The sequence below is a fragment of the Dromiciops gliroides genome, chromosome 2, assembly GCF_019393635.1.
Source record: "Dromiciops gliroides isolate mDroGli1 chromosome 2, mDroGli1.pri, whole genome shotgun sequence".
Lineage (NCBI taxonomy): Eukaryota > Metazoa > Chordata > Mammalia > Microbiotheria > Microbiotheriidae > Dromiciops > Dromiciops gliroides.
The window spans coordinates 327,532,786-327,550,367 of record NC_057862.1 but is presented as its reverse complement, the minus strand read 5'-3'; the positions used below and the strand labels follow the sequence as shown (position 1 = coordinate 327,550,367).

The 17,582-nt window shown below is 41.6% G+C and overlaps 1 protein-coding gene across 2 annotated transcripts in view; it reads right to left on the bottom strand.

The window, feature by feature from the left end:
• Positions 1–5,706: 5,706 nt before the first annotated feature.
• The window catches only part of ITK (IL2 inducible T cell kinase), an 87,861-nt gene continuing 75,985 nt past the window's right edge, over positions 5,707–17,582 (bottom strand). For both annotated transcript variants that reach the window (XM_043988774.1, XM_043988773.1), the window contains exons 13-17: positions 14,425–14,641; positions 12,412–12,476; positions 12,194–12,312; positions 7,551–7,708; positions 5,707–5,796 (exon numbers count right to left, since the gene is read on the bottom strand). In XM_043988774.1, the coding sequence (XP_043844709.1) occupies positions 5,725–5,796; positions 7,551–7,708; positions 12,194–12,312; positions 12,412–12,476; positions 14,425–14,641 (631 nt within the window). In that variant the 3' untranslated portion in view covers positions 5,707–5,724. The remainder of the gene's footprint in view (positions 5,797–7,550; positions 7,709–12,193; positions 12,313–12,411; positions 12,477–14,424; positions 14,642–17,582) is intronic.

Below are 17,582 nucleotides of genomic sequence, written 5' to 3'. Positions count from 1 at the left end.
ACAAATCACTTAATGTCTCCAAGACTCAGTTTCCTCATCTGTAAGATGAGGATGATGATACCTGCAGTTCCTACTTCACGAGGTTGTTGTGAAGATCAAATGATATAAAGTATCTACATGCCAGCTATTATTATTATAACATGTGTGGAAAGCAGATGCTTTCTCACCCACAGCTAATGGTCCTCTGGTTAATTAAGTGTCTCCTATGGAGTAGTAACTTATTAGTGGCTCAGGTTGTTTCCTTCAACATGCTGAGTCTCTGAAGTCCTCATCTTCTATGCAGCTGAATTCCAAACCTTTACTGGAAAAAATAATAATTCACTTACCCTTCCTTCTATAGCATGGGTCTGCAAACTATGGCCCAAAGGGCAAATTCAGCCCAATAATTCAGCCCAATGGTTCTGGACCATTAAGAAACCAGTTAGTGGGGGCAACTAGGTGGCACAGTGGATAGAGCACTGGCCCTGGATTCAGGAGGATCTGAGTTCTAATCCAGCCTCAGACACTTGACACTAGTTGTGTGACCCTGGGCAAGTCACTTAATCCCTATTGCCTTGCAAAAAAAAAAAAAAAGAAACCAGTTAGTTTCTGACAAACCAATATAACTATGTACAAGCCCAGTTGTTCTTTTTCCTCAGGAGATCCTAGTTCTGACTAGTGGAAACTTGGCTGAGACACTCATAATAACTTCATTGATTCATGGCACAGCAGGTAAAAATAAAATGATGAACCTAGACCAGGAATAAGGGGCAATGGAAAGAGTGATGGAATTGGATTTCCGGAGAACCTAGGTTCAGATCTCAGCTGTGTCACTTACAATTTGTGAAACCTTGGATCTTATCCTCTCTGGGTCTCATTTTCCTTATCTGTAAAATGAGAGCATTGGACTAGATGACTTAAAAAGTACCATCTATCTCTAAGTTTATGATCCTAAAGGGATCCCATTTATAATACCAATCAATAGGCGTTTGCTAAGCACCTAATAGGTGTCAGATTCTGGGGATACAAAAACACCAGTAAAAAGAGTCCCTGGTTTTAAGGAATTTACAGTCTAGGTGGAACAAACAACATGTACATATATAGGCACATTAAAAATCTAGGGCCAGCTAGGTGGTGCAGTCGATAAAGCACCAGCTCTGGATTCAGGAGGACCTGAGTTCAAATCTGGTCTCAGACACTTGACACTTACTAGCTGTGTGACCCTGGGCAAGTCACTTAACCCTCATTGCCCTGCAAAAAAAAAATCTATACAAAATTGTTGTTGTTGTTGATGATGATGATCCTTCCTTTTTGAAGAGGACCAGTGACGTCACAGGGTGATGACTTGCTCATGAATTGGATTTAAGTGAGGCAGAGTTGCATGGCATTGCAGCCTCACTCTTTTTCTCAGAGTCATCAAAGTCCAGTGGCAGGACAAAAGTCAAGGTGACTGGCCATGACCCTGGGATGCAGTGAGTGACCTTGGTGTCTTTGATGTCTGAACAAGCTCTAGGACTCTACAGCACCTTCTTAAGCTGCTTTCAGGGCTGATGAAACAAATTGTCCTCATCTTCCCATTCTGCCAGACGAAGTGCTCACCTGCTTGGGATAGACATCCCTCTGACTCGCTGAGGGGTTTGAGGTGGTTTTCTCAGGGTGTGACTGCTGCAAAATAGATTCAGGTGGTTTGGGAGGGGCACTAGCAGCTGGGGAAGGAGGGTAGTGCGAGTGCTTGAGTTTAGCCTTGAATAAAATTAGGGGATTCTGAGAGAAGGTGAATCCCAGAGTTGGAAGGTACTTCAGAGGGAAACGCATCCAACCTCTATCCAAAGCAAGAAGACTGTAATTTCCCCATAAGTGAACACCCAGTGTCTACTCACAACCTTCCAGAGATGGAGAACTCACTGCTCCCTGAAGCAATCCTTCAAACTTCAAATTGTTACAAATTTTTTTTCATTATATTGGAAATACTATGTAGTTTATAATGTATTTTGGAAATTAATGTAGTTTAGCTGGTACACATTGACCTTAGTTTTGCCCCATGAAATTGAGCATACTAGTTTAATATAACTAACATCTTTCTTTCTCTTCCTTCCTTCCTTCCTCCCTTCCTTCCTGTCTTGGCAATGAGGGTTAAGTGACTTGTCCGGGGTCATATAGCTAGTATGTGTCAAGTGTCTGAGGCTGGATTTGAACTCAGGTCCTCTTGAATCCAGGGCTGGGGCTTTATCCACTGTGCCACTCAGCTGCTCCCTAACACCTTCTTTCCAAAATGTTTAAGGCAATAGTCACATCCCCTTAAGACTTCTCTTCTTCAGGCTAAATATCCCCAATTACTAAATGGCTTCAGTTTCCCTCAGCATCCATAAGCATCCTCCTCTGCATAAGCCCTAGGTTGTCATTTCTACCTTCTAAAATGTAGAGTCCAGAATAGGGCACTATACTCCAGTTGAGATCTAACTAAGAAAGAGGATATTAGGCTATCACTGTCCCTCCTTCTGGATACTAGTCTTCTACTAATGTGGACTAAAATCCTTCTAGTTTGTTGGGTTTTGGTGGGCTGCTATATCACACTTGTTTGTTATTGGTTTTGCATGCCTACAAAAGCCATCAAACCTTCTTCATACTTTTTCTAGACACATCTCTCCTATTCCATGATTTTAGAATTGATTTTTAATCCAAGTATAGGACTTTACACTTGGCCTTATTAAATTGTATTTCATTAGCTTCAGTCCCTTGTTTCAGTCTGTCAATACCCCACTTTATCTCAATTCTGACATCCAACATGCTATCCATCCCCCCAAGCTTTATATCCTCCTAATTTTATTGGATAGAGCTTCTATGCCTTCACCTTCATCTCTGTTAAAAATATTGAGCAGAGCACCAGCCCTGGATTCAGGAGGACCTGAGTTCAAATCCTACCTCAGACACTTGACACTTACTAGCTGTGTGACCCTGGGCAAGTCACTTAACCCCACCCCAATTGCCTCACCAAAAAAAAAAAATATTGAGCAGTATGGGACTAAGGACAAAGGTCTTAGACAATCCACTAGAGATCTCCCTCTTCATTGTTTTCAATTCATTTACTGACCCTTTGGGTCCAGCTAATTAGTCAGTTTGGGGCCCAAGTAAAGTTTGGGTTTTTATTCATCTCTTTAAGCTAATTCCAGGTGAGAGTTTTTTATAGGCATGAAATTTTTGGCTAGCAATGTTTGATATTTGGACTAAAATCTTACCATAAGTTCTATACACCAAGAATTGTATTTACTGAATATGACTGACTTTATACTTTGTTCAATAAGAAAAAGTATAATATTTATTGTACATTACTTCACCCCCATCACTAGATACAACTGTCTACTCATAAATACTATAAGTCATACAAATATAAATACACATTCTCAAAGAAATATTGCAGATAAATGTAAAATACGACTGGAATTGAAAACTGATCCAAAGGGGAGTCTCTTTTACTAAGACTCTAGACACCATTTTCAGAGAAAACAGCCAACCAGAAAAAAATGGATTTGAAACCTTGGAGAGCTGAAGAATGAAATGCATCCACACATCCTGTCAAACTCCCAATAAATCTGCTTAAAAAAGCAAACAAGTAAACAACACAACATAGAAGATAACAATGAAACTACTGGAATCAGTCAGTCCAGATCCTTCTATTTGGGGCTGAAAGTTTCAGAGGTCTTGGAGACTTCAAAAAAGGAGTCTGACTTTTAGCCCCACCAAGAAACCAAACCAGACCACCATTTATAGAAATTACTTTGGATGGGTGAGTGAAATAATCTGTTATTAGTTATTAAGGCATCTGAATCTCAAGTTAGCAAATTATTCCTTAGTTTACAAATAGCACATTACGACATAACTCAGTAATTTCTTAAATAACCTTATCTGAATAAGATAGAAAGTTGTATGGTATCAGGCTACAAGGTGTCCCGAAAAGACTACAGAGGCTTCTCTTCAAAGTCTATCTAAAAATAAACCAACCGCTACCAATAAAAAGCCAACAATGGGAAAACCTGGAATTTTATGTTTATCTCCTTCACTACAGAATTAGACAGAGCAATGTCATAGCTTATACAGTAAATGGATTCTTATAATAATGCTGCTTGGCATGCAATTTTAGGGGGTCGGGCCATTAACTTATCAAACACAATTATTTTCCAAATGATCAGAGTCTAATCATTTCTAAAAAGCTGAGCAACATGAGGATTGTTGGCAGATATTGTCTTTGTAGTCCCCTGTATGGACTAGTATCCATTTGGTGCTTAACAAACGCATGTTTAGACAGCTAGAGGGCTGGGCCTGGCTTCAGGAAGACTTGAGTTCATATATGACCTCAAGCACTTAATAGCTGTGGGATTTTGGACAAGTCATCTAACTTCTCTTTACCTCAATTTCCTCAATTGTAAAATGGGGAAAATATAGTATCAACCTCACAAGGTTGCCGTGGGGATCAAAGAGATAATATTTGTAAAGCACCTAGTACAGTGCCTGGCACATAGTAGGCGCTTAATAAATGCTTGTTTCCTTCCTTCCTTGTTTGCATGTTGAACTAAACTGAAGGTAGTAACCAAGACCACAGTAAGAGGTAAATGATACAGAGTAGGGGAATGGAAATTTCATTCGAGTTCACAGAGACAGGATCTCTACCCATTGTAATCCACCTGGGAATGATTGCAGGATTTCAAAAACTTCACTGCTTTGGTTTCCCCTCTCTGACTCCTAGCCTTACCTTTACTTTTGCCTCCTACCTACATAATAGATTGAGGAATTTCTCACCCATCTAACACTTTCCACCCACCTGTGTCTGAGGGACAATCCACTGACTCCTGGTTCCTTTTGGAGACTTTTGTGAACCTTGGAACTTAACCCTAACTTTAAACCTTTCGTTTTACCTTCCCCTATAACCCTCCAGAAACACAAGATTCACACAATGACTTGGCTGCCCCCGATGTTAAGAATAGAGCAATGCAGAAAGCTCCATTAAAGGTGCTGATGACCCATTTTTAAATGCACAGTTCCTTCCCCTGCTCAGTAAGAGAGGCAGCGGCCCTGCGCCACCTCCTTTGAGCAGACACGTGCCAGTGTTGCTGGCTGCAACAGCAGCCAGCTGCTGCTGAGCCCATCAACACCATGGAGTTGTTTCAAACTCCTCTGCATGTGGGCAGGAAGCTGTGGTTCACAGTAGTTGGGTCAATGTACCTGGCACAGCTGATGCAGCTCCCTGTTTGCCTGTGGGGGCGGGTATGGGAGTACATGCTTGGTCTTCTGCAAAGCATGGGGGCCTGGAAGCCCTTGAAAATTCCGGGATGTGGAGCTACTGAGTCGAATGAAAGTTTTGTTCAATCAATAGGGTTAGAGCATAGCTGTTACCCCCTCTCCAGTTTCATATCCTGTCCCCAAAGTGATCGAGAAATATCCCTCAGAAAGCTTCCAGATTGAATCTTGTCCTCTGTGTGCGAAGTGAGTTGGATAGTGGGCTTCAGAATAGGAGTGCCCTTTGCCACCTTTTCTGGATTCCAATCTGGCTCTCCCTCTTCTCCAGGCAGCTCTCAGATCACTGCTTCCCTAGCAGCTCTGGGGCCTGGCTCACCCAGGTCTCATGGCCTTTAGAAAGGATTGGGATGGAGGCTGTCCTTAATGCTCTGTGGAGGAAGGAATTCCCTGTCCCCACTTAGACGATTGCTCCTAGGTTGGAGCTTGGATTCAGCAGTTCCCAGAGACCCTGGCTTAAAGTGCAGATTCAGCGATTTCAGCCAGCTGACACAGCAGGCTAGCAAAAGATGGTCTGTCTTCTGGTTTCTAGAGAGAGAGAGGGAGAGAGATAGAGGAAAGTACAGTAGTGTGAATCTTCCCAGGAGACAAATCTGACAGCCCCAAGGCAGTATTTCCCATCCCGTATCAGTTCAAGTCATATATTTGCCAGCATGCTTTCAACCATTACAAATAAACAAGGGATGAGTGTGTGTGTGTGTGTGTGCATATCCATATGTTGAATAAAACTCCCTCAAACATAATTTAACTTTTTTGACCCTCTAATTAACTAGAGTCTCTTCCTCACTGTTCCCTCTGCTTTTTCCATATTCCAGCATCATCTGCTGCTCTGCTTGGTTTCAACTCCACAGAACAAAATGATCTTCACAGAACAATAAGCTCATCACTCCCAATCTTAACTATGCTGCTACCACAGGCCTTGGATACCACCTCCCTCAGTCTCCTCTACCTTTTCTGGGAGGGCTGGAGGGTGGAGTACCAAACTCCTCCCAATGCCTTTCTTTATTGAGGGCAGAAATTGGATTCCCAGATCACTCCACTTTACATCTGCTGCTCTTCCTGGTTTCAAGAATGGAATAAGATACTCCTGGTGACCCTGTCCACCTCCCTTCCCCTTCCTGCCTCCTTATGTGTAACATCTTCCTCTGTTAGATTGTAAACTCCTTGAGGGCAAGGACTGTCTTTTTCCTATGTGTATCATTAGTGCAATGTCTGGCGGGTGCTTAACAAGTGTTTGTTGAATTGAACTGAATTGAATTTTAAAAAAGAAACTAGCACTAGAGTTTTACTTTTAAAACAACAACAAATTCTTGGGATCAGTCAGTAGCTATTTAGCCGAATAAGTTAGAAATTCTGTGTCTGCATCTTTGGCACACTGCTGTAATCCTCAGCATTTAAAGTGATAATGAACAAGTTCTGAAAAATTTTCAATAAGAAAAAAGATTCAAATATGTTGGATCTCTTCTACATTACTATGGAAGGAAAGTTAACTCAAACCTTTTAGAAAAATTTACAAAAGCAAGAGCTAAAGCAAAAAAGGAAATTCGAGTTAATCAGAAAATTCAATTAACCACATTCTATGCATTCAGAGTAATGGTGGGGAGAGAGGGGCAGACAGGTAGATAGAGATAGATATATAGATAGATAGGAGGTGAGAAAAGAGAGAGAGAGAGAGAGAGAGAGAGAGAGAGAGAGAGAGAGAGAGAGAGATCACAAGTCCCTCCCTTTCAAGCTATCTTGTATTTCACAACTTTGTATTTAATTTACTTATATATGCCCTTGTTGTCTCCTCTATTCGAATACAAATTCCTTGACAATAGGGATTGTTTCACTCTTTGTATGTATTAGTATCATTAGTACCTAGCACAGAACCTAGCACATATAGGCACTTAACAAATGTTTGATTGATATATACATACATGTGTAGTAGATATTTCACGTTTTCAAGGATTTGTAAATTTATCATGATGGGTCCTCCTCCACTATGGCAGATCACAGTTACTCAATGTCTAAGGTCTCTACAAATTTCTGTGGTCAATAAAATGATCCTACAGTCCTTCAGAATTTATCTCAACTGGTGTGCCAATGATGGATGCCCAGCCAATTGATTGATCTGTTCCTTTCCTGTGCTTTGAACCACCACCCCACTCCCAGTGAAGTCAGTTTCCTGCTCAAATCTGGTATCGCCTAATCATCTCTGTTATCTCATTTCTTCAACTATTTTCTAGGATAGAACCACAAAATGATAAGGACTTGAAAACAGATAACTCTCTTATACTGACCTCTTTCCAGCAATCATTCATGATCTGGTAGATGAGAGTGGGGCATAGCCTAGGTTTATACAACCGGTATCCAGTGCTGATATCTTCCACCACTTTGGTGTTGCTACTGTTTTCATAAGGGATTTTGCCCTCACTGAAGACTTCCCACATTAGGACTCCTACAGAAAGAGACAAAAATATTGCGATTAACCATAACAACCAAGTATATTCAGAAATAAATGTGATATAAAAGCAAAAAGCATCAATAAAGTCTCTTTTTTTAAGTTTAGCATGTTTGATGATATTTCATTGATTTGAAGAAAAGCATTTGGAGTTAGTCTGAGTTTCAGCCCCCTCCCCTTCCTGCCCCCAGTTCTCTTAACCTTTGTTCCCTTAGGGTAATGCTTTGAGTGCCCATTTGTATAGTATAGTTTGGGTCATACTAGCTTTGTTAGGGAGATATTATAAAAATCATATTTTGTATTTCACTTATTTTACAGATGTGGAAACTGAGGTTCAGAGAGGGGAAGGGGCTTGACCATGACTATATGGCAAATAAGAGTCAGAGCTGAGATTCAAACTAGGTTTTGATTTTTTTTTTTTTAGTGCTTTCCACCCCTCCCCACCCTCACACTGTTTCATACTTTCTCTTGGGCCTAGCCAGCTTGCCATAATAGAAAGGATGCTTAATTTGAAGTCATAGGGACCGAGGTCAAATCCCAGCTCTGCCACTTAATTCTTCTGTAACATTGGAGAAGTCACTAAACCTCTCTGGGACCTCTGTTTCCTCACCTACAAAATGGGGGGAATTGGACTCGATCATATTATAAGATCTCTTCCAGCTTCAAACTGATAAGCTTATTGCCTCTGATCATTTTCTTGTTCCGTCTATTACCTGATCTTCTCTTCAAACCCTCTGCAAATTTCAGACCTTTGGGCTTAGACTTGGCCGTGCAAGGGGCCAAAATTCTAGCTACTCTGTCTAAAATATCTAATGAGTGGTTGCCAATAAATTGTATGCTTTAGCAAGAGTTAGACTTTTAAGCATTTATTAAGGAGAATAAGAATTTGGTGAAGAGAGAAAGGCCTAGATTCATCTATCTATCTTGGGGAGCTATAGTTCTCCTGCTCTGCTCTCCACCAGAGTCCTGGTGAAAAGAGGGTGAGAGCGCCAACCTCGTCCCCTCTTCCTCGCACAAGAAAATGTCACTTCCTGATGCCAAAGAAAAGCCACATGTCTTGCCCTCAGGCGCCTTCTCCTCATGGTGGAGCTTTCCTATAGTAAGTCTCCAGCAGGTGGCGTCATTCCAATTGTTACAGCCCTGACTCTCTAAAATAATCTAAATTGGGTGAAACTATCCTAATGCTGTCTTTCTGACATAATAGAAGAACAAATATCCTTCAAATAGGTGGCATCATTACTGACATATTTTTGATTACCTACTATTAGAGAGAAAAAGAAACATAAGATCTTATCCCTGCACTCCAGACTATTACATAGAATAGGGAATACAGGAAATACACACATGTATATGTTTATGCAGTAGACATCATATATATGTACATATAATTCTGTATGCATATGTGTATGTACAAATATATACATACATGTATGTATGTGTGTGTGTGTGTGTGTGTGTGTGTGTATGAAACAAGGTAACTAACTAGAGCCAGCTAATAAGGAAAGAATGCTAGATTTGTAACAAAGGATGTGGAAGTCAGAGAATCCTGACTTAAAATCCTGATTCTGTCACTTACTACTTGCATGACAGCGTAACTTCTCTGATCCTCAGCTTGCTCATCTGTAAATTGGTTGAATTAGTGGAGCTTTAAAGGCCACTTCCAGCCCTAAATCTGTGACTCTAGCACATGAATGGTAAAGACCAGGGGTTGGCAAACAACAGCCCAAGGGTCAATTCTGGCCCCTTGGTCTATTTAGAGTATAGACAATAAGTGTTACAGAGGTCAGAGGGCAAAGTGAACATCCATTACCAAATGTGATTAAGGAGGTTCCATGACTTGAGCTGGGCACAAGGCTATAATTTAGACACAAAGAGAAGGGGTGGTGAAAGGAGGTACTTCAAGCAAAGGGAGTATTATAGCCAAAGACATGGAAACAGGAAGGATTCAGGGACCAATCAATAGACAGGTATGACGACAGTGCAGGTGTTGTATAAAGCACAAAGAGAGAACGATGGAGGGGAAAATTGGACCCACATTCACGGACCTTGACTTCAAGACAAAAGGGGTTGTTCTATAGTTAGCTACTAAAAGTTTTTGACCTGAGTGGTGACATTTGAACAGTGGTGCTTTAAAAGATTAATCTGGGGGCAGCAAGGTGGCACAGTAGATAGAGCACCAGCCCTGGATTCAGGTAGACCTGAGTTCAAATCCAGCCTCAGACACTTAACACTTACTATCTGTGTGACCCTGGGCAAGTCACTTAACCTCAATTGCCTCACCAATAAAAAAAAAAAAAAGATTAATCTGGTAGTGGAATATAGAATGGATTTGAGAGGGAAGAGTCCGGAGGCAGAGACCATTCATTTGGGAGGCAATAAGAGCCCTTGTGACCACCTTCTGTTCACCTGGTCAAATTGTACTGGGGCAAAGGAAATGAATAGACAAGCAGGCAGCAGAACCCAGAGACCCCCTCTGTCCCAATTCCATGTAACCTGGGCTGGCTGTGAGACCAAATGATGACTAGAACAGATGGGTAGCCCAAGCACTCAGATACTCCTCTGAAAAGCAGTGGTAATGGGACAGAGACTCCCAATTGTCCCTGTCATCATCATCTGAAGGTACAGATGGCCATATTGGCACTCCAATATGAGAAGAGAAGGGTTTCCCCTCTTATGTGAGTGCTGGTGACACTGCTTATACCATATAAATGAACACTTAATATTTTATTATTCCCTGTGCTTTATGTCATCTCCTGAAACAAAATTATCCTCTTGTTCCTTTAGCAGGAGTCCCTCCACTGAATTCTAATCTGATGTCTCCTTTGGGCCTGAGCATGATGATGGGTTCTCAAAGGCAGTGCTGGAGGGGCACGATCCTTCCAAACTACAAAGACTTTGATTAGGCACCTGGTGACAGACTCTATGTTCGTCATCCGAGGATCTAAATTTGGGGAAGTTCATAACAACAAGAATAACATTCTAAAGTGCTCTAAAGTTTGCTTTACTTATATTAATTCATTTGATCCTCACACCAACCCTATAAATTAGGTGCTGTTATTATCTCCCACTTTGTTGTTCATCCTTCATTTTGAAAGGATGCCTTGACTTATCTGTGAATTGGATTTAAGTGAGGCAGAGTTTCACAGAGTCGTCAGCCTCACTTTCTCTCCCAGAGTCATCCAAGTCCAGTGGCCGGACAAAAGTCAAGATGAATGGTGATGGCCCAGAACACAGTGGATGACCCTAGAATCTTTGATGTTTAACTAAGTTCTAACCTCTCCACAATGCCTGCTTCGGCTGCTTCCGTGGTGGTTCGAACAAATTCCACCAGGGGGAGTCTTCATACGCTTCAGGTAGACTTCTCCCTAACTCACCAATGACCTGAGGCCTGGCAGTTACCCTCAACCTGACGTAGCCATCTGCTGAGCATGTTTTGCCTGAGTGAGGCTGATGTGCATGCTACAGCTTCTTGAAGCTACAGGTGAGAGTTAGGTGGTAGGTGAACACCAAAGGTGGATGAGCCCACTTGCACAAATGAAAAAATTGAGGTTAGTATGGGAAATATGAGGCAAATAGGAGACACAGTCCCTCTCTTGACTTCAAGGAAGTATGATTTCATCTTCATGGGTGTTTCGGCCCATAGGGCTCAGAGATGCTAGAGATCACAGAGACGCTGTGTAAACGTCTGGAGCCATATCTGAACCCAGGTCGTCCTGACTCCAAATTCAGCCCTCTATCCATTGAACCACCTAGCACCAGGTCAGCTCCCAAAGTACAACTGGCTGTCTTAGGGGGTGCTGGTTTCCCTTTCCCTGCAGATCTTCAAGGAAAGGCTGGTTGACTGCTCACAATAGGATTATAAGTTTAGAGGTAGAAGATATCTCAGAGTCCATTTTTTCAGGTGAGGAAGCTGGGGCCTAGAGACATAAAGAAACTTGCTTATGGTCAAACAGTTAGTAAGTATCTGGGGTGGGATTTGAACCCAGACCTTCTGGAATCTATGAATTATACCATGCTGCTATCAGAAATACAGTAGAGGAGATTCTTGTTCAGGCAGATATTGGGCTAAATCTGGATCACTGTGGTTCCTTCCAACTCTGAGGGTCTATTATATTGGTAATGAATATGTTCATGTAGAGTAATTCACGAAGGAAATTATTGAGAGATTGTCTTCTATTTTCCTCATATACCCCACAGTAGGTACCCAGTGCTTGGCATATGGTTAGTGTTCAGTCAATAAACAGTAATGTATTAGTGTGTTAAATTGTCAAGAAAACTTCCCTGAAGAGGGGTCATCTAAAGATAGTTCCTAATCTATTATTCACAAGCATTTAAAGGAACATAAGAAACACAGACTATGAGAGTTGCAGGAGACCTTAGAGGTAACCTAGTTTAACCCGCTTGAGTGATTTTTTTTTACAGACGAGTAAACTGAGGCCCACAGAGACACACCTTGCCCAAGGTCATATAGCAGCAACTTACCAAATGACCACACATCAGATTTGCTACTATAACGGCTGAAAGAGAAAACCTCGGGGGAGGCCCACTTCACAGGGAACTTGGTGCCGGTGGAGCTTGTATACTGGTCGTCAAGAACAAACCTGGAAAAGAAGAGTGGGGAATGAAGCTCACAGAGCCATCTTCAGAGGAGACAGACCCCACTGAAGCAAGGCCATCACTACATCCAGCTGGTTGGTTACCTTGTCATGCCAAAGTCTGACACTTTGATGACCTGATTTTCTCCCACCAAACAGTTCCGGGCAGCCTGGAGTCGAGAAAGAAGAAAAGAGAAATGGTTGGCAAGTAATCAGTAATTAAAGAGTCTCTTATAATCATAGTATTTTGCCTGTGTTATTTGTTGTGCAAGGACATCAAGGGAGCTTTACAAACATTAATTAAGTCTCACAACACCCCCGCTGGAAGTTAGTTAGAAGGTATCCAGCTATCAGGCTGCATGGGTTTGCTCTAGTAGCTTGTGCTTGGGATCCCAATTATGAGAAATCTGCAGCAATCTCATTATCAGTGATGAGCTCTGACTGATGCAGTCTGGTGTGAGAGGAAATTATAGCATTAGGGACCAGATAAATCATTTCTCCCTCCTTAGATCTCTTGGAGCAATTAGTACTGGTCCTTTTATATACTGACTACCTTCACATTTGTATTGTAATTAATAATAATAACAATAATAACAGCTAACATTTATATAGGACTTACTAGGCGCTAGGCACTAAGACCTCTACAAATATTATTTCATTTCATCTTCACAACACTGGGAGAAGGTGCTATTGTTATTCCAAATTTACAGTCGAGGAAACTGAGGCCAACAAAGGTTAAATAACTTGCCCAGGGTTACACAGCTGGTAAGTTTCTGAGGCTGGATGTGAGCTCAGGTCTTTCTGATTCTAGGTCAGGTGCTCTATCCACTATGCCACCTACCTGTCCAGTCTTTTGTGTACTTCTCATCTTCCCAACTAGATTCTAAGTGTCCAGAGACCAGGGTTTGTAACTTATTTGTCTTTACATTTCCTCCTCCTGCCACGGTCACCAGAAACAAGGAGAGTGCTCTGTCCATAGCAGTTACTCAGTAAATGTTTTGTTTGTTTGTTTGGTATAGGGGAAAAACAGTGTAGAAACTCCCTTTGACAATGAAGATCAGCAGCTCCTTTGCAATTTATAGTCTTTGAGAGTAGTTTGCGGAGGGGGAGATATTGAGAAATCAAATGACATACTCAAAGTCTGTGTCAGAAGCAGGACTTGAACCCAGGAATTTGTGATATCAAAGTTGGCCTTCTCTCTTCTATTTCATGAGAGTTGCCTCTCATTTTTTGACTGATTAAACTGAAAATGTGTCTCAATCAAAGGAGATAATGGGATGCAAAGGTGGACTTGGAATCAGAAAGCCCTGGGTTTGAGTCCTGGCTACTCTGCCCCTAATCAAGTGAGTGATCTTATTCTGTACCCTTATCAGTGGGTACAGAATCTTAGAGCTGGAGGCGATCATTAAGATCATGTTTAGGGGTAGCTAGGTGGTGCAGTGGATAGAGCACTGGCCCTGGAGTCAGGAGGACCTGAGTTCTAAGCTGTCCTCAGACACTTATTAGCTGTGTGACGCAGGGCAAGTCACTTAACCCCGATTGCCTAAAAAAAAAAAGTTTATACATATATACATACATGTGTATGTACATACGTATATACATGCATACATGATCATATCTAACCCTCTTATTTTCAGAAAAGAAGGAGAAGGGGAACAGACTTTCCCCATTATCCAGAAGAAGAAAACTTGCACTCCAGCCTCGGCTATCCTATTATCTCTTATCTATGATAAGTAGCTGGGCAGTAGGTACAATCATTAGAAAGTCAAACCTCGAGCCAGGAAGACCTGAATTCAAATCCTGCCTCAAACATTTCCTAGCTATGTGACCCTGGCAAGTCACTTCATCTCTGTGTCTCAATTTCCCTTCTTTAAAATAGGGATAATAATATCACCTACCTCCTAAGGCTGTTGTGAGGATCAAATGAAAGAATGCTTGTAAAGCATTTTTGCAAGCCTTCAAATGCTATATAAATGCCTTCTACTTAAACAGATGCCTACCTATGAGACCACTTGGCTCCTCATTTCAGAAACACACAGGCCACTTTGACCAAGGCTAAATACCAGAGACGCTGATTTCCATCCTTGGCTTGGCAGATTGGCTTTAGCAATAACTTACCAGGTCTCTGTGAATGACACAAGCTTCCTCCAAGTAAGCCATCCCCTCACAAACATCCTGGCACATGCCAAGTAGACTGTCTGCAGAAAAGAGCCCCCGTTGATTCCGGAGGTAATCAGACAGGCAGCCGTGCTCCATGAACTCAAACACCAGGCAAATAGGGGCCTGCTCCAAACAGACCCCATAGAGCTGGACCAGTTTAGGATGCGAGAGTTTCCTGGGGGAAAAAAAAGGAATCAATTAATCAAGTAAACACATCCCCATTGTCCTAGGAATGAGTTTGAGACAATGCACAGCAACATGTTCTCTTGTTTGTTCTACCCCATACTTTCAATTTTATTGATTGATCTGTTCTTTCTCTTTTTTATTGGTTTAAGTGTTTATTTATTTTATAGTTAGATTTATCTAGTTCTGAGAGGGAAAAGTTGAGGTCTCCCACTAATATAGTTTTACTGTCTAGTTCCTCTAGTTCCTCCATTTAACTTTTCCTTTAAGAATTGGATGCTATGCCATTTGGTGCATGTGTGTTTAGTGTTGATATCACTTCATTATCTACAGTACCTTTTATCAGGTTGTAGCTTCCCTGATTATCTCTTTTAATTAAGACTATTTTGCTTTTGTTTTGTCTGAGATTATGATTGTTAGCCCTTCCTTTTTTAATTTCAGCTGAAAGCATATTAGATTCTGCTCTAACCTCTATTTTAATTTTCTCTGTGTGCCATTCTATTTCAAGTGTGTTTCCTATAAATAACATACTGTTGGATTCTGTTTTCTAATCCATTCTGCTATCTGCTTCTGGTTTATGGGTAATTTCATCCCATTTACATTCACAGTTATGATTATTAACTATGTATTTCCCTCCCTCCATACTATTCTCTTCCACTTATCCTTTTAGCACTCTCTCTCTCTCTCTCTCCCCCCCCTCCCGTTCCCTCCCCTCCCCCAAGTCTGTTTTGGTTTTGACCACTGCCTCCCTTAATTCACCCACTCCCTATCAATGCCCTTCTTTCCCTTCCCCTCCTAGTTCCCTTTTGGGTAACATAGATTTCTATACCCAACTGAATATGTATTCTTACATGTATTCTTCCTTCTTTGAACCAGTTCAGATGAGAGTGAGATTTAAGCATTGCTCCCCACCCTATTTTCCTCTCCAGGGTAAAAACTCTTCATTTTGTACCTTTTTTACGTGAGATAATTTTCCTTATTGTTCCTCTCCCTTCCACCTTCTCCCAGGGCAACCATCTTTCTCACTTCTCCATTTCGTTTGTATGTGTCCTATCCCATACTAAGAAAAAACAGTAGACCATTGACAAATCCCAAGGTTTATCACTGTATAAATTTTATTTTGGGAGTGTTTGGGGGAGAGGGAGAGAATGTCCTGATCTGTGATTCATTAGTGTAGGGATCTCTTCATGTGGAAACCCCCTCCCCTATGAAGATCAGTAACTCATCTCTAACTGAATGTCTTGGAAAGTTGCTTGAAGCACTGAGAGTTTAAGTGAACTTACCCAGGACCACAGAGCTCATATGTGTAAGAGGCAAGACTTAAACCCAGGTCTTCCTGAGTTCAAACCTGGCCTCAGATGCTTATTGTGTGACCCTGGACTAGTCACTTAACCCTGTTTGGCTCAGTTTCCTTACTCTAAAATGAGCTAGAGAAGGAAACAGCAAACCACTCTAGAATTTTGCCAAGAAAAACCCAAATGGCATCAGGAAGAATCAGACATGATTGAAAAATGACTGAACAACTTCCTGACTTGAAGGCTTCTATCTACTATGCCATGTGGTACATTAAGCTGAATGAATAAAAGTCTAGGATCCAGAACAAGGCAGGGAGTGGGTGGGAGGTGGCCGATAATTTCCACCGAGTTCTCCTAGCTAGAGAACACCAGAAGTATTGTGTTCAATATTAGATACCACATTTTAGGAAGGACGCTGAAAATCTGCAGTGTACAGAGTAGGGTACTGGAGATCATGCCATATGAAGACTTGCCTAGTAAGGTTAGAGTAGGAGATGTAACAGTGATAAATGTCTCCAAATATTTGAAGGGTTGTCACATACAGAAGGGATCAGATGTTTTTTGGCTTGACCCTCTCTTCTGCTTAAACCTCCCCCAATGGTGGGACTCTGATGCTGCCTGCTTACATGGCTGATCAAGTTCCTTTCCCTCATCCCTTTCCTTCTTCCCCCAGGAAACTCCCTCATCCCAAACTTGTCTGACTGGGTTATGTGTTTGGAATGGGTCCCCATCTGCCTGACGTTTCAGTTACTAGGAAATAGGGGGCAATGGAAAATGATACAAGGAATCGGATTTTGACTCAATACAAGGAAAAACTTTTTAACAATAATTGTTTCCAAAAAATTCAATAGGAGGTAGTGAGTTCCCCATCACTGGGGGATGTTCAAGCAGAAGATAGCCAGTGTGGTTCTGAGTTTTGCAACTTAACACTTGAGTGGCTTTGGGTAAGTGATTTTTCTGGGTCTTAGTTTCCTCTTCTGTAAAATTAGGGGGTAGGATAAGGGGATCTCTATGGGCCCTCCTGGTTCTATACACTATGATCATGATTTGAAATATAACTTCCACAAAGCTTTCTGAAATTGTCCACTTGCCACGTGGTCTTGGAAAGGGGATTTATGCATTGGGTATGACTTACACTAAATGACCTCTGAGATCCCACTTAACTTTGAGGTCTCATGAATCCTTTCAGAAGGTGACATATAATTCCCCGACAAAGAAGCTGGAAAGCTCCTCTGTTACTTCTGTATGTAAGTGCTGAATGTCCTGTGTACCCTTCCAAGGTCAATCTCATGCTCTGAAAAACTTGAGGCTTTGTTTATACTGCATCTAACTGGCTGTTTTGGAAAGACACTATGGCAGGACCTGTTAGACTGATTTCCTCCCCAGCCCCACTGGAATTAGCTATCAAGGATAGCTTCTGACACACACTAGGTGTGTGACCATGGGCAAGTCCCTCCATCAGGGCCCCCAATCAACTCTCCAAGGCTCTAAGTTGCAGAGATCTGCATTGGTAGAGTGAATTTCCTTATTAGGAGGGTTCTCTTACCAACAAAATCACAGGGCTAGATTAAACAAGCAAAATGAATTAACAATCAGACTGAATGGATATCTTGAGTACTGTGTCTAAAAGAATATATT